Below are 22,672 nucleotides of genomic sequence, written 5' to 3' on the forward strand. Positions count from 1 at the left end.
GAGAGAGAGAGAGAGAGAGAGAGAGAGAGAGAGAGAGAGAGAGAGGGGGGAGAGAGAGAAGGAGGGAGAGAGGGAGGACGGGAGAGGGAGTGGGAGAGGGAAGGGGGGGGGGGGGGGGGGGGGGGGGGGGGGAGGGAGAGAGAGAGAGAGAGAGAGAGAGAGAGAGAGAGAGAGAGAGAGAGAAGCATTAACCCTATTCATGGGTCCAACCTTCATGGCTAAATGACCTCCCAAAGTCCTCCCCTCCAAATACCACCACACACTGGGGCACCAACACATGAACGGAGACTATGCGAACGTCCAGGCCCGCGCACTCTGCAAGTCCAGGTTCGGAGAATGAAGTTGCTGGCTTCCTCCCTGGCAGGTAGGTGGCTTTCCCATCATCCACTTCCCTTGTCTGTCAGTCCAGACTGCCCCTGTGGTGTGGAATGTCCTTCTGTCTATGTGCTGCTTTTATTGGTTAACAAATAAATCTGTTTCAGCCAGTGGCTTAGCAGAATAGGGCAAGGGGGGGGAGGGGGCAAGCAGACAGAGGAGTTGGCTGCCTACACCCGAGCCTGCGGGTGGTCACCACATGGAAGTGTCTCTAAATCCACAACATTTGATCTGCACTGGGAGCCACTGAGTTCAAGTTCTCCACAGTCACCTAACTTGCCGCTTCGGGATCAGGAACACCTGTAGCTACTCAGATGTTCACCTAATTTCACAAGCACTTGGGGCTTTCTCAGTGTCAGAGAGGTGAGCTGACTTATCCAACGTCTCAGAACCAGAAAAGGTCACGGGAAATCTGGAACCCAGATGTGACTTCATACCCAGCATGCTTTCCTCTCAACACTTAAAATTAACTCTGAAGAGAGACGACAGACAGACATACAGGCCACCTTCTACACTCTACAGTAGCTATGCTACTGCCCTCCAAGGGAAAAGGGACACTGGGTGACTTCTAAATGATGTTAAGTTGGACAATGACATGTACGTCTTAGCCTGACACCACAGATCAGAAGCCCAGATCGGTCTGTGCCAAGCACTGTGCTCTGCAGAACTCATTCAATAAAGCGGCATCACCACTAACGCCTGTCCCCAGGGCTTGTCACGAGTCTAAAAAATTAAAAATAAACAAAGTTTAAAAAAAGGAACCTCAATACATTTAGTATGAAGCCCAGCACACAGAAAACACTCCAGAACACTCCAGAAATGTCGTCACACTAAAAAGACTCCAAACAACCCACAAATGTGAGGCAGGCCTGACACTTCGTTCCTCTGCACCTTCAGATTCCAATTACGTTTTAATTAACCGTGAGGAAAATATTTCTAAAGAGTATGCTGTGTCCTGCTCATGAAAACAAAACAAAACTGGTTTTTGATTCAATGTCACTTTCTTAGAGACCGTAAGTTTAGGGACAGCAGTGGTTTTGTGGGCTCTCCACAGCCAGCAGAGTAAATCTGCGGAAGCTGTGACCGCTGCCTATACCCTCACAAGCAGATGAAAAATGGCAGTAGTGCTGAGAGACCCAGAGACAGCAAGCAGCGGAACTCTCGTGGGCATCACACCTGGGGTTCTGATGCAAATCGCTGTGAGTTGTGGGTTTGTTTTCCTTGGTTCTCAGAGCTCAGGAAAAACCATGCTCTGGAAATAGTAAGCTAGACATGACAGCTCACACCTGTGACCCCAGCACTTAGAGGACTGTGGCGGGTTCTAGACCAGCCTGGGGTCTCAAAACAACAGACAGACAAACGTCCCAGACAGAAGCACTCTGTAAGGTTCATTGTTACAACTGTTCCATATTATTAGTGTATTTATAAATCAAACACTACCAAAACAACGTACAAAATGCTAGCTGAATGTCTGGGCATCTACTAGGAAAATGATGTGGTGGTTTGGATGAAAATGGCCCCATAGCCAGGCGATGGTGGCGCATGCCTTTAATCCCAGTACTTGGGAGGAAGAGGCAGGTGGACCTCTGTGAGTCTGAAGCCAACTACAAGAGCTAGTTCCAGGACAGGCTTCAAAGATGCAGAGAAACCCTATCTCGAAAAGAAGAAAATAAAGAAAAAAAGAAAAAGAAAAGAAAATGCTCCCCATAGGGTCACAAGGAGAGGCACTATTAAGAGGCGTGGCCTCGTCGAAGTGGGTGTGGCTTCATTAGAGAAGAGTGTCCTTGGGGGTGGACTTTGAGGTCTCAGAAGCTCAAGCCAGGTTTAAGTGGAGCCAGATGTAGAACTCTCCAGGCTCCCTCTCCAGCACCATGTTTACCTGCCTGCCACCATGCTTCCTGCCACGGCGATAATGGGCTAAACCTCTGAACTCTTAGCCCCAATCAAATGTTTTCCCTTTACAGAGTTGGTGTGGACATGGTGTCTCCTGGCAGCAATAAAATTCTAACTAGGACAGATGGCTTTAGACCATCTTCCACAGCAGGCGGGACGACACATTTAACACACCCTCTGGACAAGCAGCGGCAAAGCGGGCATCCTTTTGATAAATGCTCCACAAGGGCAAAGTGTTTTCCGTTTTCCTGGCCAAGAGAAACAGGCCCTATGTCCTTCACACACATTCAAAGAAGCTATTCTAGAACGCGGTGAGGGGCCTGGGTGTGGCTCAGTGGATGCTGCCCAGCACGGACGGCTCTGGATGTGGTCTCCAGCACTAAATCAAGTTCAGTACCATGCACCTATAATCCTAGTACCTGAAAAGGGGAGGCAGGAGGATCAGAAGTGCAAGGTCATCCTTGTCTACATCCAGGTCCAGAGCAGCCTGAGATATAAATAAATAAACAAACAAACAAACAGTACCAAGACCTCCCATGTATCTTAGGCTAAGAAGACATTAGTAACACTGAAATATCAAAGAACTTGGTTTATTAAAGCAATGGCTTGGCACCATGCCTAATACCCTCTGCTGAATAAAAACTTAACCAGCGCCGTCTACTTTATGCACACGTAGCACTTTTTACAAACACTGCAGAAGGAAAGCGCCCATCTCTTCTATTTACAAAGCACATTTCCTGTGGTTTATAGAAAGCATATTAGGACATATATTCCTGCCTCCTGGCTGAGCCAGTCTCTCTCCCTGATTCTTAGCCTTTACTGTCGACTCGACTCCCGCCTGACTCCGTTCACACTAGCGGTCTCTCCACTCAGCAAGTGTGTGGTGTGGCTCGCGCTTGTGAACTGCCTCTGGCAAACACCCACGATGAGTATGGAGAGGTGTTCCAGGGACATCTCCTTTCTAGCTGAGGTCAGACTCTAGCAGGCTGGATAAACCACTTTCTTTCCTTTTCTCGCCCTACTGACTGGGCCATACTTTCTTTCCATGCTCGTCCGCACTGGCTCCAACAACCTCAGGATGCAGCAGGGAACACATGAGCCATTGAGTTCCCGGTCCAAAAACTTTTATATGCAACTTTAAAACCTGAATGTGCATTTGTCTGCAACATAAAGCAGTGTTTGTGAGCTAAGGTATAGTTCACAAACGAATAGTTAAACCCACTGTTTTAATACTGATTATCAAAGCATTTGAAGCCAGAAGACAGACTTTAAGAAAGAAGTATCAAAGGCCACTTGGAGGAATATAATGTGCCTAAAATGTCACCTCAAGGCATTTACTCTTAATACTAAATCTCGTTAGTTAAGTTGGCAACTTCTCTTACAGCATTATTAATAATAACAAAAATAACAGCCAATGAAGAGCAGAGACATCAATGTCAACATACCAATGACAGTGTCACCAATAATTCCTGGGAGTTTCTTCATGGTCATCACATGACACGAAGGAAATCAGGGTCACTTCTTGGGGTTCTTACTCTCATTAATACAAGAATTTAAGATGGTCTCTTACTGGAGTTTCAAAGAAAACCCCATGGTAGACAAGCGGTAGATCTCAGCAGCTGTCCATGAAGGAAGATGAAGCAAAGAGAGAAAGCAAACTATGATGTTCTGGTTAAGCCACGATGTTCTGGTTAAGCCATGGTGTTCTGGTTAAGCCATCATGGCCATCAGCCACATTGGCAAAGGAGCAACCAAATGAAGGTAGGGAGCATTAAAGAAAGAGTAAAAAGTCCCAAAGTAACATTAATATATGTAATATAATGTTACTTTGGCCAGAACGTATATATATTCCAGTGCGCCAAAGAAAGAGGGAGAAGAGAAGGAAGACAGAAGTTATGACCTTCTGTGCCGGGACTCAGGAAGCAGACAGACCCCAGGGAACAGTGGATGGGACCAGGGGCAAAGGCAGAAAAGCCTGGAATTGGGGAAGGAAAATCACATCATCTCATTAAGGGGTAATTAGTCCTCCTACCTCTTTGACAGCTTAAGGTGGAACTACCTCAGTGAGGAGTGGTTCCTTGGCCAGAAGCTAGATCAACCCAACAGGGTTAACTCTTAGAGGAGGAGACAATGGCACACAGCCACCTGACGGAGGACTCCATTTCTACCCATACCACACTGAAGCATAAAACCATCATTCTTTTTAAACTGTGGTAAATTTCCTATAATCTAATAGGATCCAAAACAAATTATACACATGGTATGATTCTGACAAACATTATTGAAGGTAATCAATTTCAAGACACACACAGACTAAGCTGTTGTATGTGACAGCTCGCCTGTAATCCTAGTATTCAGCAGGACCATGAGATCAAGACCATCCTGAGCTGCACGGTAAGAGAGACAGGGAAAGAGATGGGGCTGGGGGAGAAGGGGAAGGGAAAAAGGCAAGGAAAGGGAATGAGGAGAAAGCAAACCAGTTTCTACAGTCAAGAAAACAGGATAAACTGGTGGCATTTCTTTTCAGTTCACTGCGAGGCTAACTGAAATTTCATTTGGAAATAAAATCTGGCAGGAATGGTAAAGAAGAAACTCGGACAGCACAGGAAAGGAAAGGAGACATCAGTGAGGGAGCTGAGCCTCCCACAGCCTGTGTACATCCTGTGAAGTCAGCTGCTCTCAGTGAGCATGCAAATCAAGGAGGAAAAAACAGGCAAGAGTTTAGCGCCTGCTACAGCGGTGTTTGGAATAGGTGGGGGAAACCCCCCAGGCAAGCAATGGTGTTGGGTGCCTGGGCAGCGAATTGTATGGGGGGAGGTTGAGGTGCTGAAATTCAAACCTCATGCTTCTGATTAAAATAAACTCCAGATGGAAGACTGAAATGTAAAAAAATAAAACCATCAAAACATAAAGTCCAAGTGAAGAAGGCATTTCTAGGAATGATTCATAAGCTAGAAGCTATAAATGAAAAGATAATTGCTTAGTATTTCTGTTTGGGAAAAACAATCACCATGAAGTCAAAGAAGGGACTGCAAGCTAGGAAGAGTAAACACCACCTCATGGGTGGAGGTCGCACCTGGCAAAACAAGACAGGGAAATGCGGACAGTACTATGGAGAAACTGGCAATGACGACAGTTTAACGCTTTACCGAAACTAAAATATAAATGTCGAGCACATCCAAAGACGTGGATACATGTTCCTGTCAGAAAAGGTGGAGAGGTTCACGTCTGAGGCTGCGGCAGCAAGCTTACCACAAATGAGGCCAATATGGGCTACTTGGTGAGACCCTGTCTCCAAATAAAGGAGAATAGGGAGGGGGATAGTGGTGCGGTAAGGGGGGGGGATGAGTCATCGTTCTTTTGTGAGATAAGCAAAGCTGGAAATGTGCAAGAATCCCGACCACATGGTGTGGGGAAGCAGACGTTCACACACGCCAGTGGGACAACTGGCACTTCCCATGGAGCAGGACTTGGCACAATCAAAAGTGAACAGTCACACTCTTCTACGAATTCTTCCCACAGGCATGATGCACACAACGTCAGGACACGGCATGCCAAGACAGGCTTCCTCCGGCTGTCTAGTTACCGTTCTATTGCTATGAAGAGACACCATGACCAAGGCAACTTATAAAGTAAGGACTGGCTGGCTGGCAGGCATGGCGCATGAGCAGTGGCTCCTGATCCACATGCAAGAGCAAGAGTGAGGGAGGGGGGCATGGAGGGCGGGGGCGAAAGGGAGAGAAAGGAGGAGAAAGGGGGGAGGGAGAAGAGAGGGAGGATGAGGGAGAGACTGGGCCTGGTACAGGGCTTTTGAAACCTCAAAGCCCACTCCAGTGTCACACCTCCTTCCACAAGGCCACACCCTCCCAAAGGCCACCCCTCCTCCTACGAGGCCACACCTCCTCCCACAAGGCCACACCCTCCTCCCACGAGGCCACACCCTCCCACAAGGCCACACCTCCTGACCCCCTCCCCAACAGTATAGGGACTAGGTATTCAATACATGAGCCTATAGAAATCATTCTCACTCAAACCAACTTACTGATTGTTCTAAGCTAAACAAGCTGAGCAGTAGTAGGTGCAGCAGGGCATTCTGGCCCCATCTTTTCATCCTGAAATGAGATAATGCTCCCATGAAAGCCCTCTCCATACCAGAGGCAATGAAACAGAGGTAAGGAAGGGAAGTCCAAATGCTAACAAACCCCTGGTCATACCACAAGCCTTAACTCCAGCACTTAGAAGACAAATGCAGGAGGATCTCCACAACAGGAGGAGACCTCGTCTACATAAAGAGAAGTTTTTCCATACATGACATTTAAATGCCTATTAATGAGAAACAAGCTAAATATTGCCTATCTTAGACATAAAATAATATGTCCAAATGGCCTTAAAAATAAAACTATGGCCAGGCTTGGTGGTATTTGGGAGGCAGAGGCAAAAGGACGAGGAGTTTAAGGTCAGCCTAGAACTGGAAGAGATGTCTTTAAAAACAAACAAATAGCTAAGGAAATGGCTTAACTGGCAAAAGTGCTGTTCTCCATGAGGAACTGAGTTCAAAACCCCAGCACATACTGGATGGCAGAATGCTTGTTCTCCATGAGGAACTGAGTTCAAAACCCCAGTACATACTGGATGGCAGAATGCTTGTTCTCCATGAGGAACTGAGTTCAAAACCCCAGCACATACTGGATGGAAGAATGCTTGTTCTCCATGAGGAACTGAGTTCAAAACCCCAGCACATACTGGATGGCAGTGAATCCCAGCACTCAGAAGCAGAGGCAGGAAGATCTCTGAGGTCGTAGCCTGCCTGGTCCACAGAGCAAGTTCCAGGATAGCCTGGGCTACACAGAGAAACCTGTCTTGAAAAGCAAAAATAAAAAAAACAGCACCCATGTGAAAAGCAAGGTCACTCCCAATGCCTGTGACCCAATCAGTAGGGACAGAGACAGAAAATTCCAGAAGCTCACCAGCCTGGCTAAAATGTTGAGCTTCAGGCTCAGTGGGGCGACTTTATCCGAAGAAGTAAGATGGAGAGAGATAAAACCACTTGTTTTTCTCTGGCCTCTGAACACACACACACATACAACAATGAAGCTGCTGGACACATGGCTCACTGTCTGAGCCCTTACCTGGGTTCGATCCCCAGGCCCGGGTTCATCCAGCAGCCCCAGCAAAACAAAAACGAATTTTATTTTCTTTCTATTCCTCCCCGTTTCTAATTTTTCTAAAATAAATTATTTTAAACCCCCCCCCAAAAAACACATATTTTTAGAGCTTAATGTTGGTAGTTTTTTTTTTTCTTCAATTTTCATTAACAACTTATGTGCCCTGAATCACCTCTGACCCGGCACACAGAAAGACAAAGTTCTAGGCCAGCCTTGGCTACCTAGCAAGATCCTGCTCGATCAAACCACCAATCAACCAACAAATCTTTGATCTCTTCTTTAAATTAAAAATGTAAAACCATGGTATCTTTACAGCTGGTACTCAGCCAGTTTAAAGTTTGTGAGGGTCTCAAAAGAGATTTTACAACAGTCAACAAGGAAAGCAGCAAATTAACCCCAAGAGGGCACAAAATGAGCTTAGCCTGCGGCAAAGGCTCCGCGCAAGTTCTGCTCTGACGGTGGATGTGTAGTATCTGTTTTTACTACACCCTTAGATTATTCTGTTCAGAGAATCTGCTAAAAGACCTCAGCCACTCCCACTACTCAGCTTTCCCCCTTGGGATGGTCAGACAGGCTGTCAAAAAAAAAAAAAAAAAAAAAAAAAAAAAAAAAACAAGCAGAAAATGGAGAGAAACAAACAGAGAGAGAGATACAGACAGATGGGAACGCATAAGCTTGCCCACTAATAACCTGGGCAGGTCGCTCCTGATGTCACCAGAGGAGACCCTTTGTGTTATCCGTTCTTCTCTACACCTACTTTACTTTTAAATAAGTGACATCCCAGATCTGAGCTACCTCTAAAGCTAAATGGTTAAAGAACAACAACACNAAAAAAAAAAAAAAAAAAAAAAAAAAAAACAAGCAGAAAGTGGAAAAAACCCAACAAAGATATCCATGCAGACATATGGGAACGGAGGATGCTGAGCAATAATAACCTGGGCAGGTCGCTCCTGATGTCACCAGAGGAGACCCTTTGTGTTATCCGTTCTTCTCTACACCTACTTTACTTTTAAATAAGTGACATCCCAGATCTGAGCTACCTCTAAAGCTAAATGGTTAAAGAACAACAACACATCATTCCACTGTTCTTCCCCTTCCACATCTTCTCTCCTCGGGTTTCTGGCTCTGGTAACCATTCCTTTTTCCCTTTAAGTACTATTTCACTGACAGGAACACCATGCTCAGGAGATGGGCTACAGCTGTCACACACAGTATCCCTGACAGGAACACCATGCTCAGGAGATGGCCTACGGCTGTCACAGTATCCCTGACAGGAACACCATGCTCAGGAGATGGCCTACGGCTGTCACAGTATCCCTGACAGGAACACCATGCTCAGGAGATGGACTATGGCTGTCACAGTATCCCTGACAGGATCACCATGCTCAGGAGATGGACTATGGCTGTCACACACAGTATCCCTGACAGGATCACCATGCTCAGGAGATGGGCTACAGCTGTCACAGTATCCCTGACAGGAACACCATGCTCAGAAGATGGACTACAGCTGCCACCCTATCACAGCGCTCATGCTCTTACTGACATAAGGGAGTCCTTGCATATAAATATTTATTCAGTAAAGGAGACAGGAGGGCTTTGTTGTCACACAGGCATGCTCCAGTAGGCACAGCGGTGCAGCGTAGGAAACACCATCCACGGTAAGTTCCCTGCCCAGCTAATGCCTGAGCATGCTTAGAGAGCAATAGGCAGAGAAGGTATTTTTGAGATCCCTTGCAATAGAAAGAAAGCATGGTACCCAACATCTAAACAAAAAGTAGAAAAATAACCTGGGCATAGACTACAAAGTATCAAAGAACATGACAGAAATATGTTTATTTTAAGCTTATAGGTCTGTTAAAGGGATTAGTAGCAGCCGGACGGTGGTGGCATAGTCTTTTAATTCCAGCATTTGGGCAGCAGAGGCAGGCTGATCTCTGTGAGTTCGAGGCCAGCTTGGTCTACAAGAGCTAGTTCCAGGACAGACCCCAAAGCTACAGAGAACCCTGTCTTGAACAAAACAAAACAACAACAACAAAAAAAAGATCAGTAGCAAAATATACGGCACCAGCATCATACAAGGAAATCTAAGGCCTTCTCAAGAGAATTCAAGTAAGACAAGAAGGGGACATTTAACTTAAATCCTTTAGTCCCAGCACTCGGGAGGCAAAGGCGGGTGGATCTCTAGGAGTTCAAGGCCAGTCTGGTCTACAAAGCAAGTTCTAGGACAGCCAGGGCAGATACAAGGAGAAACTCTGACTCAAACAAAACAAAACAAAGAAGAAAGGAAAGTTTTAGGAATATTTTCTAGCTGCAAGCTCTCTGGTGAAACAAAATAATCATAATCAAGCCAAGTCAGACCAGATTAAAAGATGTCCAGATTTAATTAGACACCTGAACTCCCGGGTGGCCCTGAGGGGAATGAGAAGTCACCAACACAACCACCAGAGAAAAAGGGAAAACAACGTGTTTATTTTCTGGCGAGCAGTTTAAATAACTCTAACCTATGGGAGTGGTCTTGAACTTTCCTGGGGAGGGGGATCAAGGTTCGAGGGGTTACAGGGGAGGGGCCTCCAAAGATGGAGGCCGGCAGAGGCTGGGATTTACAGAAAAAAAGGAAGGGAAAAAAAGAAAAAGTAAGTCCAAAGAGTTTATGATTTAGATTGAAATACTCTGGGGATGAAAAATAATGACCTTACAACTAAATAAGGACACAATCACAGTTTACTACACTGCATCCCAGCCAACACTGGGATGCTGGTGCGCACCAGATTTAAAACCACACAAGAAGCCAGGCATTGGACGCACACTCCTTCAGGGCAGACCCACCTACACTGCCAGTTCAAAGGCCCTTACAGGTAAAGTTATCTGGCCTGCTAAACACAGCCTTATCACAGAGAAAAGGAAGTAGGAAAGGGAAAAAAAGGAGAAGGAAACAAAGAGACCGAAAAGGGAACTAGGGAGACAGAGGGTAGCAGCTGGAAGCAGCCACACAGGCTCTTTCAATCCAAAGCATCAACAAGCCTTGCTGAGTACTTACTTTCCCTGGGGTCCGGCTGACGGCAGGCGGCCTGTCACAAAGGTTTAGGGAAATTCCTAGCAAGAATAAGGCAGCTGGCCTTCCCCCACACTCTCCAAAGGGGCAGGGTGTCCAGCTGAAAACAATGACAGCAAGACAAGTGACTATGTCAGCACAGGAAACACTTGAACACCATGATGACTCTCCTTACAACTCCTAGAATTAGGAACTTAAAAATCCCATAAACCACACAGTGCCTTAACCGGCTGAGGCAGCTGCTGGACGAAAACAGGCAGTCCATTGCGAGTCGCCCAGACACCTAAACCAAACAGCACTTTGGCACACTTCAAAGTAACAAGCTGTTACTGAAAAACATCAACATGTTAAACGTGGCAGTGCAAAAACACATACACAGACATGCACGGAACACACAAACCAATCACATACACATATGCATTACCCAGACAGTCTGCATGAAAAGTCAGATGAAATAATACTGTTTTATAAAGGTTTATAAAGACAAACTTTCTAACTCTTTGACCCACAAAGGTCAAGTTACTTAGTTAATTCAGTCAACCACACAGGCTCAAAGAGGAAACACAACCCCAAAAACCAAAAATCTAGACAATGTGTGTGCATGTGTAAAGGTACATGAGTAACAAACTCATGAGCATATTGTATGCCAGGTTTATAAGCACACACAGTGTGAACATAGAATGGGGGGTTACTAGGGTTAAAATTCTACCTTACAAATTAATCGCAAATAGAATACAGTACAAGTAAAATATGGTTTTATTTATATTTTTAATAACTCATGCTTGAAACTCATACCAAAGGCAAAAGCAGAAAATGAAGTGTCCTACCGGGGCACACAACAGGAACGATTCCTAAACACACTTCGTAAACACTGGGTATTTTCTTTAGCATTTGTAAACCATCACCCATACCATATCACAGCAGCGCTCTTCATTGTAGTCAATATTTCAATCGAAACCCACAACCTACCCTGACCACATCCCCATTATGATTCTATTCCTGGCGATTTCACTTGAGTTGCTGTCTTAGGAAGAAAATAGAAAGCCACGGTGCACGGGATCTCTAAGATTCACCTGGCCACTAAGATCCACGCCATGAACGCTCCCTTCCCCCAACCAAGCAGACAGGCAGCACTCTACAGTTTCGGGACTCCTAGTATGACGAATATCCACATCCAAACACTGTGGCCATTGGCTCAAAGACCACCAAGAATCCTAACTGGCAGGTAGGAAGACTTCTCAAGTCACGGTCCCACCTGAAGCCCATCACTTCCAGGATCTGGCGGTGACCCTGAGGCCAGCGCGCTGCCTGAGTGGTCCTCCCAGCGCGTAGCCTAGCACCTCCGCCGGCTCTCGCTCCCCTTCTCCTCCCCAGTACACTCGCACGCGATTGCGCACACTCGCTCGAGCACGCCGGAGCACACTCGCTCACACTCACGCTCCAGCGATGAGGCCCCTTTGCCCGCTCCGCGCTCGTGAGTGGCTCCCAGGCTCGGCCACCGAAGCGTGCCGGGTCGGGGTCGCCCAGACGCCGCTCCGAGGCTCCGCGCGGTCGCCGGGAGCCTGCCACCGCCTACCTTGCTCGCCGCGGTCCATGTCTGTGCCACCTCGCTCCCGGCGCTCCGCCCGCCCGCCGCGCTCCTCCGCGCCGCTCCGCGCTCCGCCCGCGGCCGCCGCGCAGTCCCCACCCCGGGCGTTGGCGCCGCCCTCCCGGGAGCCGGTCCCGGGCGTCACCGACCACCTGACCGCGACCTGTGCGCTCCGCCACGTCGGCGCGGGCGGGCGGCGCCGGGCAGGAGTCCTGAAGGTCGGAAAAGGCCAGGGAGGGGCTGAAAAGGGGAGGAAAGGGGACTCCGAGGCTGGGCAAGCAGCTGCGAGTCGGTGGCGTTTGCACTTCGCTCGCAAGTTTGTGAAGCTGAAAGTTTCCTCCCAGGCTTCTGGCCTCGCGACTGCTCCTTTCTCCGCCCCTGTGCACCTGCTCGAACGGAAAACACTGTTTGCAAGGTGGAACGAGTCATTTGGGTGACTTAGTGTTCTTGAACCATAGCCATACTTGATTCAGAGTAAATTCTTATTACTGTTGAAGTGTTTATGTGTGTGTATGAATGTATGTATATGTGTATATCAACATTAAGGTAAATTTGGCATGGAAGGAAATACTATAATATGAAAAAGAATTCGAACCACATACGTCTGGGAGTGTAGCTTAGTCTTAAAAGTGTAGGCGTAGCATGCTCGAAGATGGTACATTTGAGACTAGCATGGACTATATAAGAAGATGCAAGACCCTGTCTCAGATTTTAAAAAGAACGCTTGCCTTATTCCTCATCTCTTGACGAGTTTACATACTCAGTCATGTATGTAAATGTTCTCGTTTTTCTTCCTGTTTGGGAACCCGCGTGTCGCACAGCTGAAATACTGCCCAGGCAGGACCTTGTAGCTGGAGATAGCTCTCCAGGAGTAAGCAAGGTTGGCCTAGTTGGGGCTCTGTGTGTCAACTTGACACAAGCTAGTGTCATCAGAGAGGAAGCAACCTCAGCTGAGAAAATGCTTCCTTGAGATACAGCTGTGAGGCCTTTTCTCATTTAGTGACCAATGGGGAAGGCCCTGCCCATGTTGGGTGGTGCCATCCCTGGGCTGCTGGTCCTCCGTTCTCTAAGGTTAGTTGAGCAAGTCATAGAAAGCAAGGCAATAAGCAGCTGTTCTCCATGGCCTCTGGCTCAGCTACTGCCTCTGGGATCCTGCCCTGTCTGAGTTCCTATTCTGTCTTGCTTCAGCGATGAACAACAATGCTCAAGTGTAACACAAATAAGCCCTTTCCTCCCCAACTTGCTTTTTGGTCATGGTGTTTCACAGCAATAGAAATCCTAACTAAGACAGGATCCAAGAAACTATTTAAAGAAAAGGACAGAGATCCCTTCTTGACTGCATGTAAAAGAATAATTTCAGCACTAGGGAAGAAGAAGAAGGAGGACCACAAATTTGGAGTCAACCTGGGCTACCAAGGGCAGAGAGAGAGAGAGAGAGAGAGAGAGAGAGAGAGAGAGAGAGAGAGAGAGAGAGCATTATTTTCCACTTTACTTACAGGAGCAATGAGCCCAGTGTAACTAGAAGGAAGGAAGCCAAGGATGGCAGGCAGAGACAAAGGCAGAATGGATCTGGTCATGTAGACCTGCATTCTACCAAAGAAAGATCAATGCCTGCTTTGTAAAATCATTATTATTTCGGCTCCTGTTACATGGCTCAAGTGCAACCCTGATACACCAGGGCATTTTGCAACCTAATCTGTTAAGCCTGGCATGGTGGTGCCACACTGATAGTCTTGGTAGCTGGGAAACGGAGGCAGTAAGATCAGGAGGTCGTGCTCACATTTGGATACATAAAAACTTAGAAGTCAGCCTGGGCTCCATGAGACCCTGTCTCAAGAGCAAAGACAAGGAGCGGGAGAGGCTGCTTAGCTGGGGGAGCTTCCCTAGCACACGTGAAGCCCCGGGGTTATGGCTGTGTACCACATCAGGCTTACTGTGTGACCTAGGCTGGCCTCAAATGTATTATCTCCCAAACTAGAGACATGCGACACAGTAGCCAGGTAGATTCTTCTATAAACTAATCCATTGCGGAAATCTCTACAAGAAACTGTAGATTTTTTTGTTCCAAAATCTTCACTGAACGACTTAAAGACTAGGGACTTCCAGGATGGATGGCTGACTTAGGTAGGATGGGTTTGGCAGGTGCGGTTCCCTGCCACTAAATAAATAAACAAACAAACAAAAACATTATGCACGTGAAAATGTACTCTGCCCTCATCATACATACCTCCCCAACCTGAAAGCCATCAGAGATCATACAAAGTATAGAGACATCCGTATGCTTTCTGCCGTGACACCCCTAAGTTTGGGGCAAGGACGCTGTCTAAGTTAGGGTTTCTATTGCTGTGAAGAGACACCATGACCACAGCAACACTTATAAAGGAAAACATTTAATTGCGACTGGCCTACAGTTCAGAGGTTCAGTCCACTATCATCACGGCCGGAAGCATGGCAGCATGCGGGCAGACATGGTGCTGGAGAAGGAGCTGAGAGTCCCACGTAATCTGCGACTTGAGCATCTGAGCCCCCAAGCCTGCCTCCTCCAACAAGGCCACACCTCCTAATAGTGACATTCCCTTTGCACCTACCTATGGGGGCCATTTTATTCAAACCACCGCAGGAACCAATAGAGGCCCCGACTGTCTCTGGTTCTTTCCTTATACCTGCATTAGAGCATCAGCTGCCCCTTGGCCACACTTCCAGACCAGCGTGGTCATCACAAAGCTTATCCTGGGAATGAGGCCAAAAACCCCAATAATGCATGCAGGCCTGTCAAGACAAGAGATTTCAGAGATACCAGCCCATGGAGGGGTCATGATCTGTAGAGATGGTACAGGTATGAATAGAGGCCTCTGTCTGGAAATAAGGCCTCCTTCCCCCAAGAGAGGCACTGAAACTCATTTTCTAAAGCCAGGGCCAAGTGCTGTGGCCTCCCAGTAGCCTTGACCTAGAGTCTCCAGATAAAATAAAGGGCACCAATTTCAATTTGAATTTCAAGTAAATGATAAGTTTCTTGGTTTATGTTAGTGTTAGTATAACCCCTGTCGTGTTTGTGGTGTATTTTAGTGTTAGTATACCCCCTATCGTGTTTACCGAAAACGTTTGTCCACTCCTCAGCCACCATCTGAGGCATGCTCTGTCTTTATTTGCTGAGTGCGGCAGCTCCAGGGCGACCCTGACTGGCTGGCTGGTCAGATAGCAGCACGGCAGAGCACAAGACTGGCCTTCCCTGCTCAGACTGTCACAGTCCAAAGGGCTGAGACGTTAAGAGGCCCAAGACCCAAGATAGATCAACTTTGGAGAGAAATCTATTCAGTGTCACATAGTTGATAGTGAATTGCTTAAGACACCACCATAGCTGTCTCACGTCCTGGTAGGTGTGTGAGCGACGGTGACGATGTAACGAAGACGATAAGAATGTGCTCTAATGGAATTCTGACATGCAATCCCTGAGTAGCAGCAGGAAATGAGCTCACAGCATTGATCTGGGTTATGTTAAGAAAAGCCATAGACCACTTAACCCCCTGGCATGTTCAGCCCCTCTGAATCCTGGGTATTTATCAGGCTGCATTATGAGAGCTGGGAGGGGGAGGAAACCCAGAGGAGACACAGCCCCTTTTCTCCTGAGATTCAACCATTGCTGTTATCATGGATTCTCGCTCTCCCATCCAGCCTGAAGATGGCCCAAGGGTGTAAACATCATCGGCTATTTCAGAATCAATGATAATATAATTAACAATATTTTTTCTTCTTTTGTTTCAGTGCTTGAAATTGAATCCAGGATGTTGCTCTTGCCAGGCAAGGGATATTGCAAGTGAGCTGCATGCCCAGACCTGGCTTTGAGTCAGCGTCTTACAAACCATTTCACTGGTCCAGGGATAAAGGTTAGCTTTCCTAAGTATCAGTGTTCCTCCTGCACAGACAGCGCAGAAGAACGGCAAGTGCAGGGTCAGTGCTGAACAGCCGCGCACGCTACTGCTCAAAGGCAAGCTGCAAGGCCAGATACATAGCCAGGTCAGCACTAAAGGCCCTGATTTAAACCATTACTGTCCTGGGTTTCTCATGGATGCTCCTCTGGCTCATGCTCCTCATCTCTAAAATCTGTAGTCATGTTTTACGACAAAAACCCCAAGTATGAAAAGTGTTTTAAATTTATTCTATTGCTATCTCTTTGGAAAGTTCAGTGGCTTTAAGTATCTTTCTAACATCCATCCATGCTTACTCCTCTCCATTGGTACTAAAATTACAGTAAGGAGACAAAACCACAAGGACAAAGAGAGCGCACAAAGCCAGGCACTGGTAATTGATCTTACAGAGCTGAGCCAGCCAAAATGCTAAGCTGCTAGTGGAGAATGCCAAGAGGAACCACACTTACAGGACAATTTTTCCAAAATAATAATAATAATTTAGGACTTGCCATCAGGAGCCTGTGGGTACAAAAAAGAGTTCAAAACAGGAGGAAAAAAACAAGCATGGTAGGAGCACTCAGGAGGTAGCAATGTGAGGACCAAGAGTTCAAGGTTCTCCTTGGCTATATAGCAAGTTCCAATGATAGACTACATGGGAAGGAAGTCAGCACCCCTCTTTCTAGCTGTATCACATTCTTCCTTTCTCTATCTTCCCCCCTCTATCTCACAAACATACACAGATAGATAGATAGATAGATAGATAGATAGATAGATAGATAGATAGATAGATGGTGTGGGATTTCCCTTTATATGCTGTGATTACCATTAATGAATAAAGAACTGCTTTGAGCCTTTAGCAGAACAGGGTGGGGCGGAGCAGAGCTAGGTGGGGGAGACTGGACTGAATGCTGGGAGAAAGAAGGGTGGAGTCAGAGAGAAGACAGGCAGCCCTGCCGGATTTAGATGTGGGAACTTTAGCCAGTAAGCCACAGTCACGTGTCAATACACAGATTAATGGAGATGGGTTAAATTAAGATGTAAGAGTTAGCCAATAAGAAGCTAGAGCTAATGGGCCAAGCAGTGATTTAATTAATATGGTTTCTGTGTGGTTATTTTGGGGCTGAGTGGCTGGGAACTGATTAGCGGCCTCCCCCCTACAGATAGATAGATAGCAAGCAGAGAAGAAAACCAAGGGATTTGTGGGTTTGTTATGCCTAGTCTGTGGGGACCCCAAAAGGCCACCAGGGAGACCCGACTCACCAAAATGCAAAAGCAAGGTTTATTGCGTGCTCAATTACAAACCAACAGGGACCTTGTCAGCACAGTAGCAGGAGGAGGTAGGTACCCTGCCCTTCGAGGAGGCAAGACCCAGAAAAGTTACATCAGCAGGGTGCAGGGTGACGAGTTCAGTCCTGATTGGCTTGTGTCTAGGGACTTTTCAGAAATTTTGTTTTTGAACCTCACCTGTTGCTTGTCAAGTTTCTTATTGGCTGACCTTCGGGAGGGGACATTCCGCAGTCATCTGTCCTCTCCAGGTGGCTACCCTGTTATTTTTGCTCCTAGCCATTTCTGAGGATTGAAATATTTTATGGGAAATAGCTTACATAAGATGCAAGATGGAGGTGGAGGAGAAAATGGAGGAACTTTGGTTCTTCAATTTTTTTTTTTTTAAATGAGAATGTCGGCTCCAGCCCAACTTGGCTGTGCATTCCTGAGAAGGAGGGTGTGGATGTGGACTGAGAAAAAAAAAAACAGACAAGAGACAGAAAGTAGAGTCAGGAGGCTTCCAGTGAAGACTGTAAAAAAAAGGGGGGCGAGTTTATCACTCACTGTCCTTCTATGCCGCAGTCAAAAGGGAAAAACAAAAGCCTTCCATGGTACAAAGAACAGGTGAGAGTAAATACCTCCTTACACCTCAAAACACCTGGTAACTGTGCCCTAAGCCAAACATCCTGTTGACTGGCCTTTGAGGAGTAAGGCATCCAGTAGCCACATCCTTGGTCAAACATCCTGTTATTTGTCCTTGAGGAGCAAGACCAGGTCTCAGCTCTCTCACCTTTAGTCAAGATGGAAACAGATTCAAAACTGAGTGCCCTCACAGATACCCATAGGCTCATATATTGAACCCCTTGGTCCCCAGTGACTAGAATTGCTTGGGAAGGATTAGGGAGTGTGGCCTTGGAGGAGGTGTGTCACTGGCCTTGGGCTCCCTAGCTCCTGTCCAATAGGAGTCATTATTTTGCACAATGGTAAGTCCTAGAGTCACCTGGGTTTCCATCCATTTTCCTTACTCCCAACTCAGCTTTTTGAAAATGAAGTACGCAAGGTTAAATTGGTATATCAAGAGTTATCCATATTTCCAGATGTGTGAAAGCTACAGGCCTGCCTGGGTCCTCACAGCCTTGGGCAGGCTGGGGACATCCACAAGCTCACCTGTTACTACAAGGTAAATACCATTATGATGAGCAAATATAGTGGAGAGATGGGAGAGAAAGAGAAGTGGACCGGTTTGTGTGCTGTAGGAAGAGGCGGAACTGAAGAAGCAAAGGCAGTGGGGGAACAGGCTGACGTGGGTGATCTGTTTGCCACCTGGGTCCATCATCATGTCCTAGGTTGCTGCTGAAAGTTGTGTCTGGGCCAATAGTCCTACTCCAGTCAGGGTCTGTGTTGACATCCATGGCCTATGTTCCCTCAAAGACCACACGGATGCCCAGTGTCTGGGTCTGGGCCACCACCGGAGACCATGTTGGTGTCTGAGGGTTATTTGGTTACCAGGCCCGTGCCCAGGATGAGTGATCTGTGCTGCCACCCAGGGCCATGATGACATCTGGGCCCAAGCTGCTGTCTGGGTCCATTTGATGTCCTTGGCTTCTATTACCACCGGGACCGTTTGGATACCTGGGGTCTTCTGGCCAGCCATCTGACACCATGTTGGTATCCTAGGGCCATACTGATCTGGGTTGCCTGTGCTGCTATCAGGGCCTAGGTGGCACTGGGCCCAAGCTGCTGCCAAGGGCATGTCTGGGTCTATGGTCCTGCTGCAGCAGGGGTCTATGCTAATCTCTGTAGCCCAAAATACACACAGGGGGCCATAGGAATTATGTGAGTTGAGATCCAATGGCTGTGCTAAATCGGCACCGCCCTATGCTGGCTCTGAGAGAGCTAGCCCAGCTCCTAGCTGGCCACTGAAGCAGGAGAGCTGGCCCCATATTCTGGAAAGATAAGTGCCCCCACAACAGGTGTGGGAGAATTAGCTCCATCCTTTGCCTAAGTGGGGCAGCTCCAGCAGCCCAGACTGACAAAATCAGACCCACAGCCAAGGCTTTGAGTTGGCCCGCTCAAACATCCACCCCATCCGTGACCTGCCAGAGTGTGTGAAGGAAGCCATAGCTGCATGACTTGGGGCAATGGCAGGATTTCCAGGAAACGTTTTGGTGAGGTCCAGTGTTAATGGTGTACCAGAAGCCAGAGGCTTTGAACAGACCAACAACCCATTACAAGAAACTTTTGCAAGTACGTGGCATGAACAAAAGGGTCTACTTGTGACACACCACAGCTCCCAACGCCACTAAGATGAAGGAAGAGGTGTTGGGGAGGTGGAAAGATGGAGGAGAGAAGTGGGGTTTTGTTTGTTTTGTTTTTAATTCATTTTCTTTTGGGGAGGACCCTATGGGGGTGATGGGCCGATATGGAGGTGACGGGAAAATAAGCGGGATTAGGATGCATGATGTGGAATTCTTTGGGAATAAAAATTTTCCAAAGAATCAATTTTAAAAATTAAGAAAAAAAAGTTATTGATATTTGTACCAGGAGTCGGGTTCAGGAAGGCTGGTTGGGAGCTGCAGAGATGGTAGTGTGATGAGTGGACCGTGGGTTCCTAATGCTACTGGCTACACGTGCACACGTCTCAGGGCTATGGCATTGCTTAGTTGGTAGATGCTTGCCCAGAATTCTCATGCCCTGGGTTTGATCCTCGCTCCAACACACCAGGTATGCTAGTCATTTATGCCACGGCTTAAGCACGCATGGGCAGCCCGTTTATGGCGCTTCTCCAGTTGTTCCTATCCTGGACAGCCCTAGATGCTTGTGTTACTGTCATACCCAAGGTTCCACAGTCTTCCTTTATGCTGTCTGGCTAGCGTTTTGGGGACCTTCCTCCTCGCCTCATCCCGTGCACTCTTCTAACTTCCAAGCAGTGCTATCTTCGGGTATCTGCTGTCATTCATTCTCAATAACATGGTTGACGTATCTCAAGCACCATTTCCGTATCCTGCACTTTACTTCCATATCCTGTAGATGAATGTTTCTTAATGTCATTGTTGCACATCCTATCTCTTTGTGTGACGCCTAGAATCTTCCTAGGACATTCCGTCTAAACACATTCAGCCACTGTTCTGAGGAGCACTTCATTGTCCAGGTTTCTGAGTTGTAAAGAAGGCAGCTCAAGACAAGCGTCTCATAATTTTCTTTGTAATTTTGTTGATGTCGTTATGTCGCTTGCTGATCTAACCTTTCCTAGTGTCTGCAATGTAAACTTTGCTATCCCTATCCACCTCTTGATATCTAAAATAGTTCCCTCTTTTGAACTGGTTTCAAATAGACAAAGTTGACTGTTTGCTTGAGGTTCTGATTCTTTATTACAACACTAAAATTCTTACGCATCCTTCTCTTGTATCATATCTCAGCCTTCATGATCACACCAAGGTTTTCACTGACTTCCACCACTCTGTTTACCATGGCCTGAAGCTCATTAGGACTTTCAGCAAGCAGTGCTGTGTCGTCGGCAAAACACAAGCTATTGATTCACACGCCACCTGTCTGCACACCTCATCCTCCAGGGCTGTTGCTGTTATTAATTCCAGGAATATATTACAGAGTAGTGGTGAGAGGACGCATCCCTTCAACACTCCCATGATTGTCTTAAACTCATCACTTAGTTCTCCACAGATTTTGACTGATGCAAAGGTATCTTTATAGGCATTATCTAGTATTATGATTTTCTCTGGGTACCTGTAGAACCTCATTGTTTCCCAAAGTCCTTCTCTCCAAATGCTATCAAATGCCTTCCTGAAGTCGATGTAACAGACATATAAGTCTTTTCCAAATTCTTCATATTTTTCTGCCAGTTGCCTCAAAGTGAAGATCAGATCAACTGTGCTCCTGTTAGCTCTGAATCCGTACTGGGCCTCAGCTAGGATGAAGTACTCAGTCATAATTCCTATACACAAGAAGAAGGACAAGCTGGACACTCAAATTACAGGGGTGTTAACTTTGTTGTGCCTTAGCAGCAAGATCTTCTCCTCCATTATCCTGCAAAGGATCAAGGGCAGAACAGAGGAAGGGGTGTGGTAGTGCGTGCCTACTTCCCACACTTGGGTGGTAGGGGTAGGGCAGTCATAAATTCAGGGTTATCCTTGTCCATACAGCAAACTGGAAAACAGTCTGAGAGTCATGAGACCCTTCCTCAAAAAACATTAATATAAATTTGGTCCAAATGAGCTGAGCATGGGAGTACATGCCCATCACCCCATCACTCATAAGGTTGAGACTGGAGAGTTGCTCTGAGTTTGGGGCCAGCCAGGGCTACCTAGTGAGTTCTAGGCCAGCACATGCTGGAGGTTAAAGGGGAAGAAATCCTGGGTGAAAAGAAAAGGAAACTGATTTAAGTGGTAAAATGTTATCTTATGCATATTTTACCATAATAAGAAGTGTTCACTGGTATTTACCCTTTATTAACTTTTAGTTTATCTTTTGTCATTGTTGTTTTGTTGGTTTGTTTGTTTGTTTGTTTTCCTGACAAGATTCTCTGTGTAGCCCTGGTTGTCCTGGAACTTGCTTTGTAGTAGACCAGGCTGGCCTCAAACTCACAGAGATCCACCTGCCTCTGCCTCCCAAGTGCTGGAATTAATGTGTGGACCACCACTTAGTTCATCCTTATAAATAGTACTTGACTATTTCAAAGGAAGAAAAAAAATGTTAGGAACATTTGAAAAGATGTTAAATGCTGTGAAATCCCATAGTCATCCATGTTCTTGGAAGGCAGCTTTTGGTGTGAGTGAGGGAATTTCGAAGTTCCCATTACAAGTGTGTGTGTGTGTGTGTGTGTGTGTGTGTGTGTGTTATTGTTGTTGTTTCCATAACGAGAAGAAAGTTACCATAATATGGTTCTCATGTGCAAAACCGTCTGGCCCCTGAGCTGGGCAGGTAAGACACACATTTGTGTTTAGATTCCTGGCAGGTATGATAGAGGTCTAGCCTGGAAAGAGAAGCCAACAGGATCAGGCCCAGGGAAGAATGACTGGCACACGAGAGGACTGAGGCAAGAGTCCAGCCTTGCACCCCAATGTTGACTCACCCTAGGAAATAGAGTCCACGCAGGAAGCGATCTTGAGTAAGGTGACTCTCTGTGGTTGAGAAGAGATCTCAAAGCGGAACTTCTCTGCGGGCCATTAGCTGTTTACCTTCCCAGGCCTTGGAGGAGGAAGGCAGGCCCTGGACCTGACTCTGCACTCTCTGAGATCATAGTATCAGTATAAGCCAGAACGGGACTAAGACATGCTGAGGAGGGGAATAAAGCTTAAATCTTATAAGGAAACTGCAGTTGAGAACATGGAAGAGGACTAGAGGTATGTCTCAGTGACAGAGCATGTTTTCCTAGCATGCCTGGAACAAGGCTCTCCTTCAAACAGAG

General features: G+C 46.8%; 1 protein-coding gene and 1 long non-coding RNA gene across 4 annotated transcripts in view; one reads left to right on the plus strand and one right to left on the minus strand.

Annotated features, from left to right (window-relative positions):
• The window catches only part of Tpd52 (tumor protein D52), a 93,601-nt gene extending 81,121 nt beyond the window's left edge, over window positions 1–12,480 (minus strand). The window contains exon 1 of one of the 2 annotated variants that reach the window (XM_050161725.1): window positions 12,062–12,480. In XM_050161725.1, coding sequence (XP_050017682.1) covers window positions 12,062–12,080 — 19 coding nt within the window. In that variant the 5' untranslated portion in view covers window positions 12,081–12,480. The other variant, XM_050161727.1, reaches the window with a different exon arrangement.
• Window positions 1–22,672, plus strand: part of LOC126513379 (uncharacterized) — a 1,096,546-nt gene that overhangs the window by 366,869 nt on the left and 707,005 nt on the right. The window lies entirely within an intron of this gene.

Source organism: Alexandromys fortis, unplaced genomic scaffold, assembly GCF_014885135.2.
Source record: "Alexandromys fortis isolate MF-2015 unplaced genomic scaffold, M_Fortis_MF-2015_v1.1 scaffold_74, whole genome shotgun sequence".
Classification (NCBI taxonomy): Eukaryota; Metazoa; Chordata; class Mammalia; order Rodentia; family Cricetidae; genus Alexandromys; species Alexandromys fortis.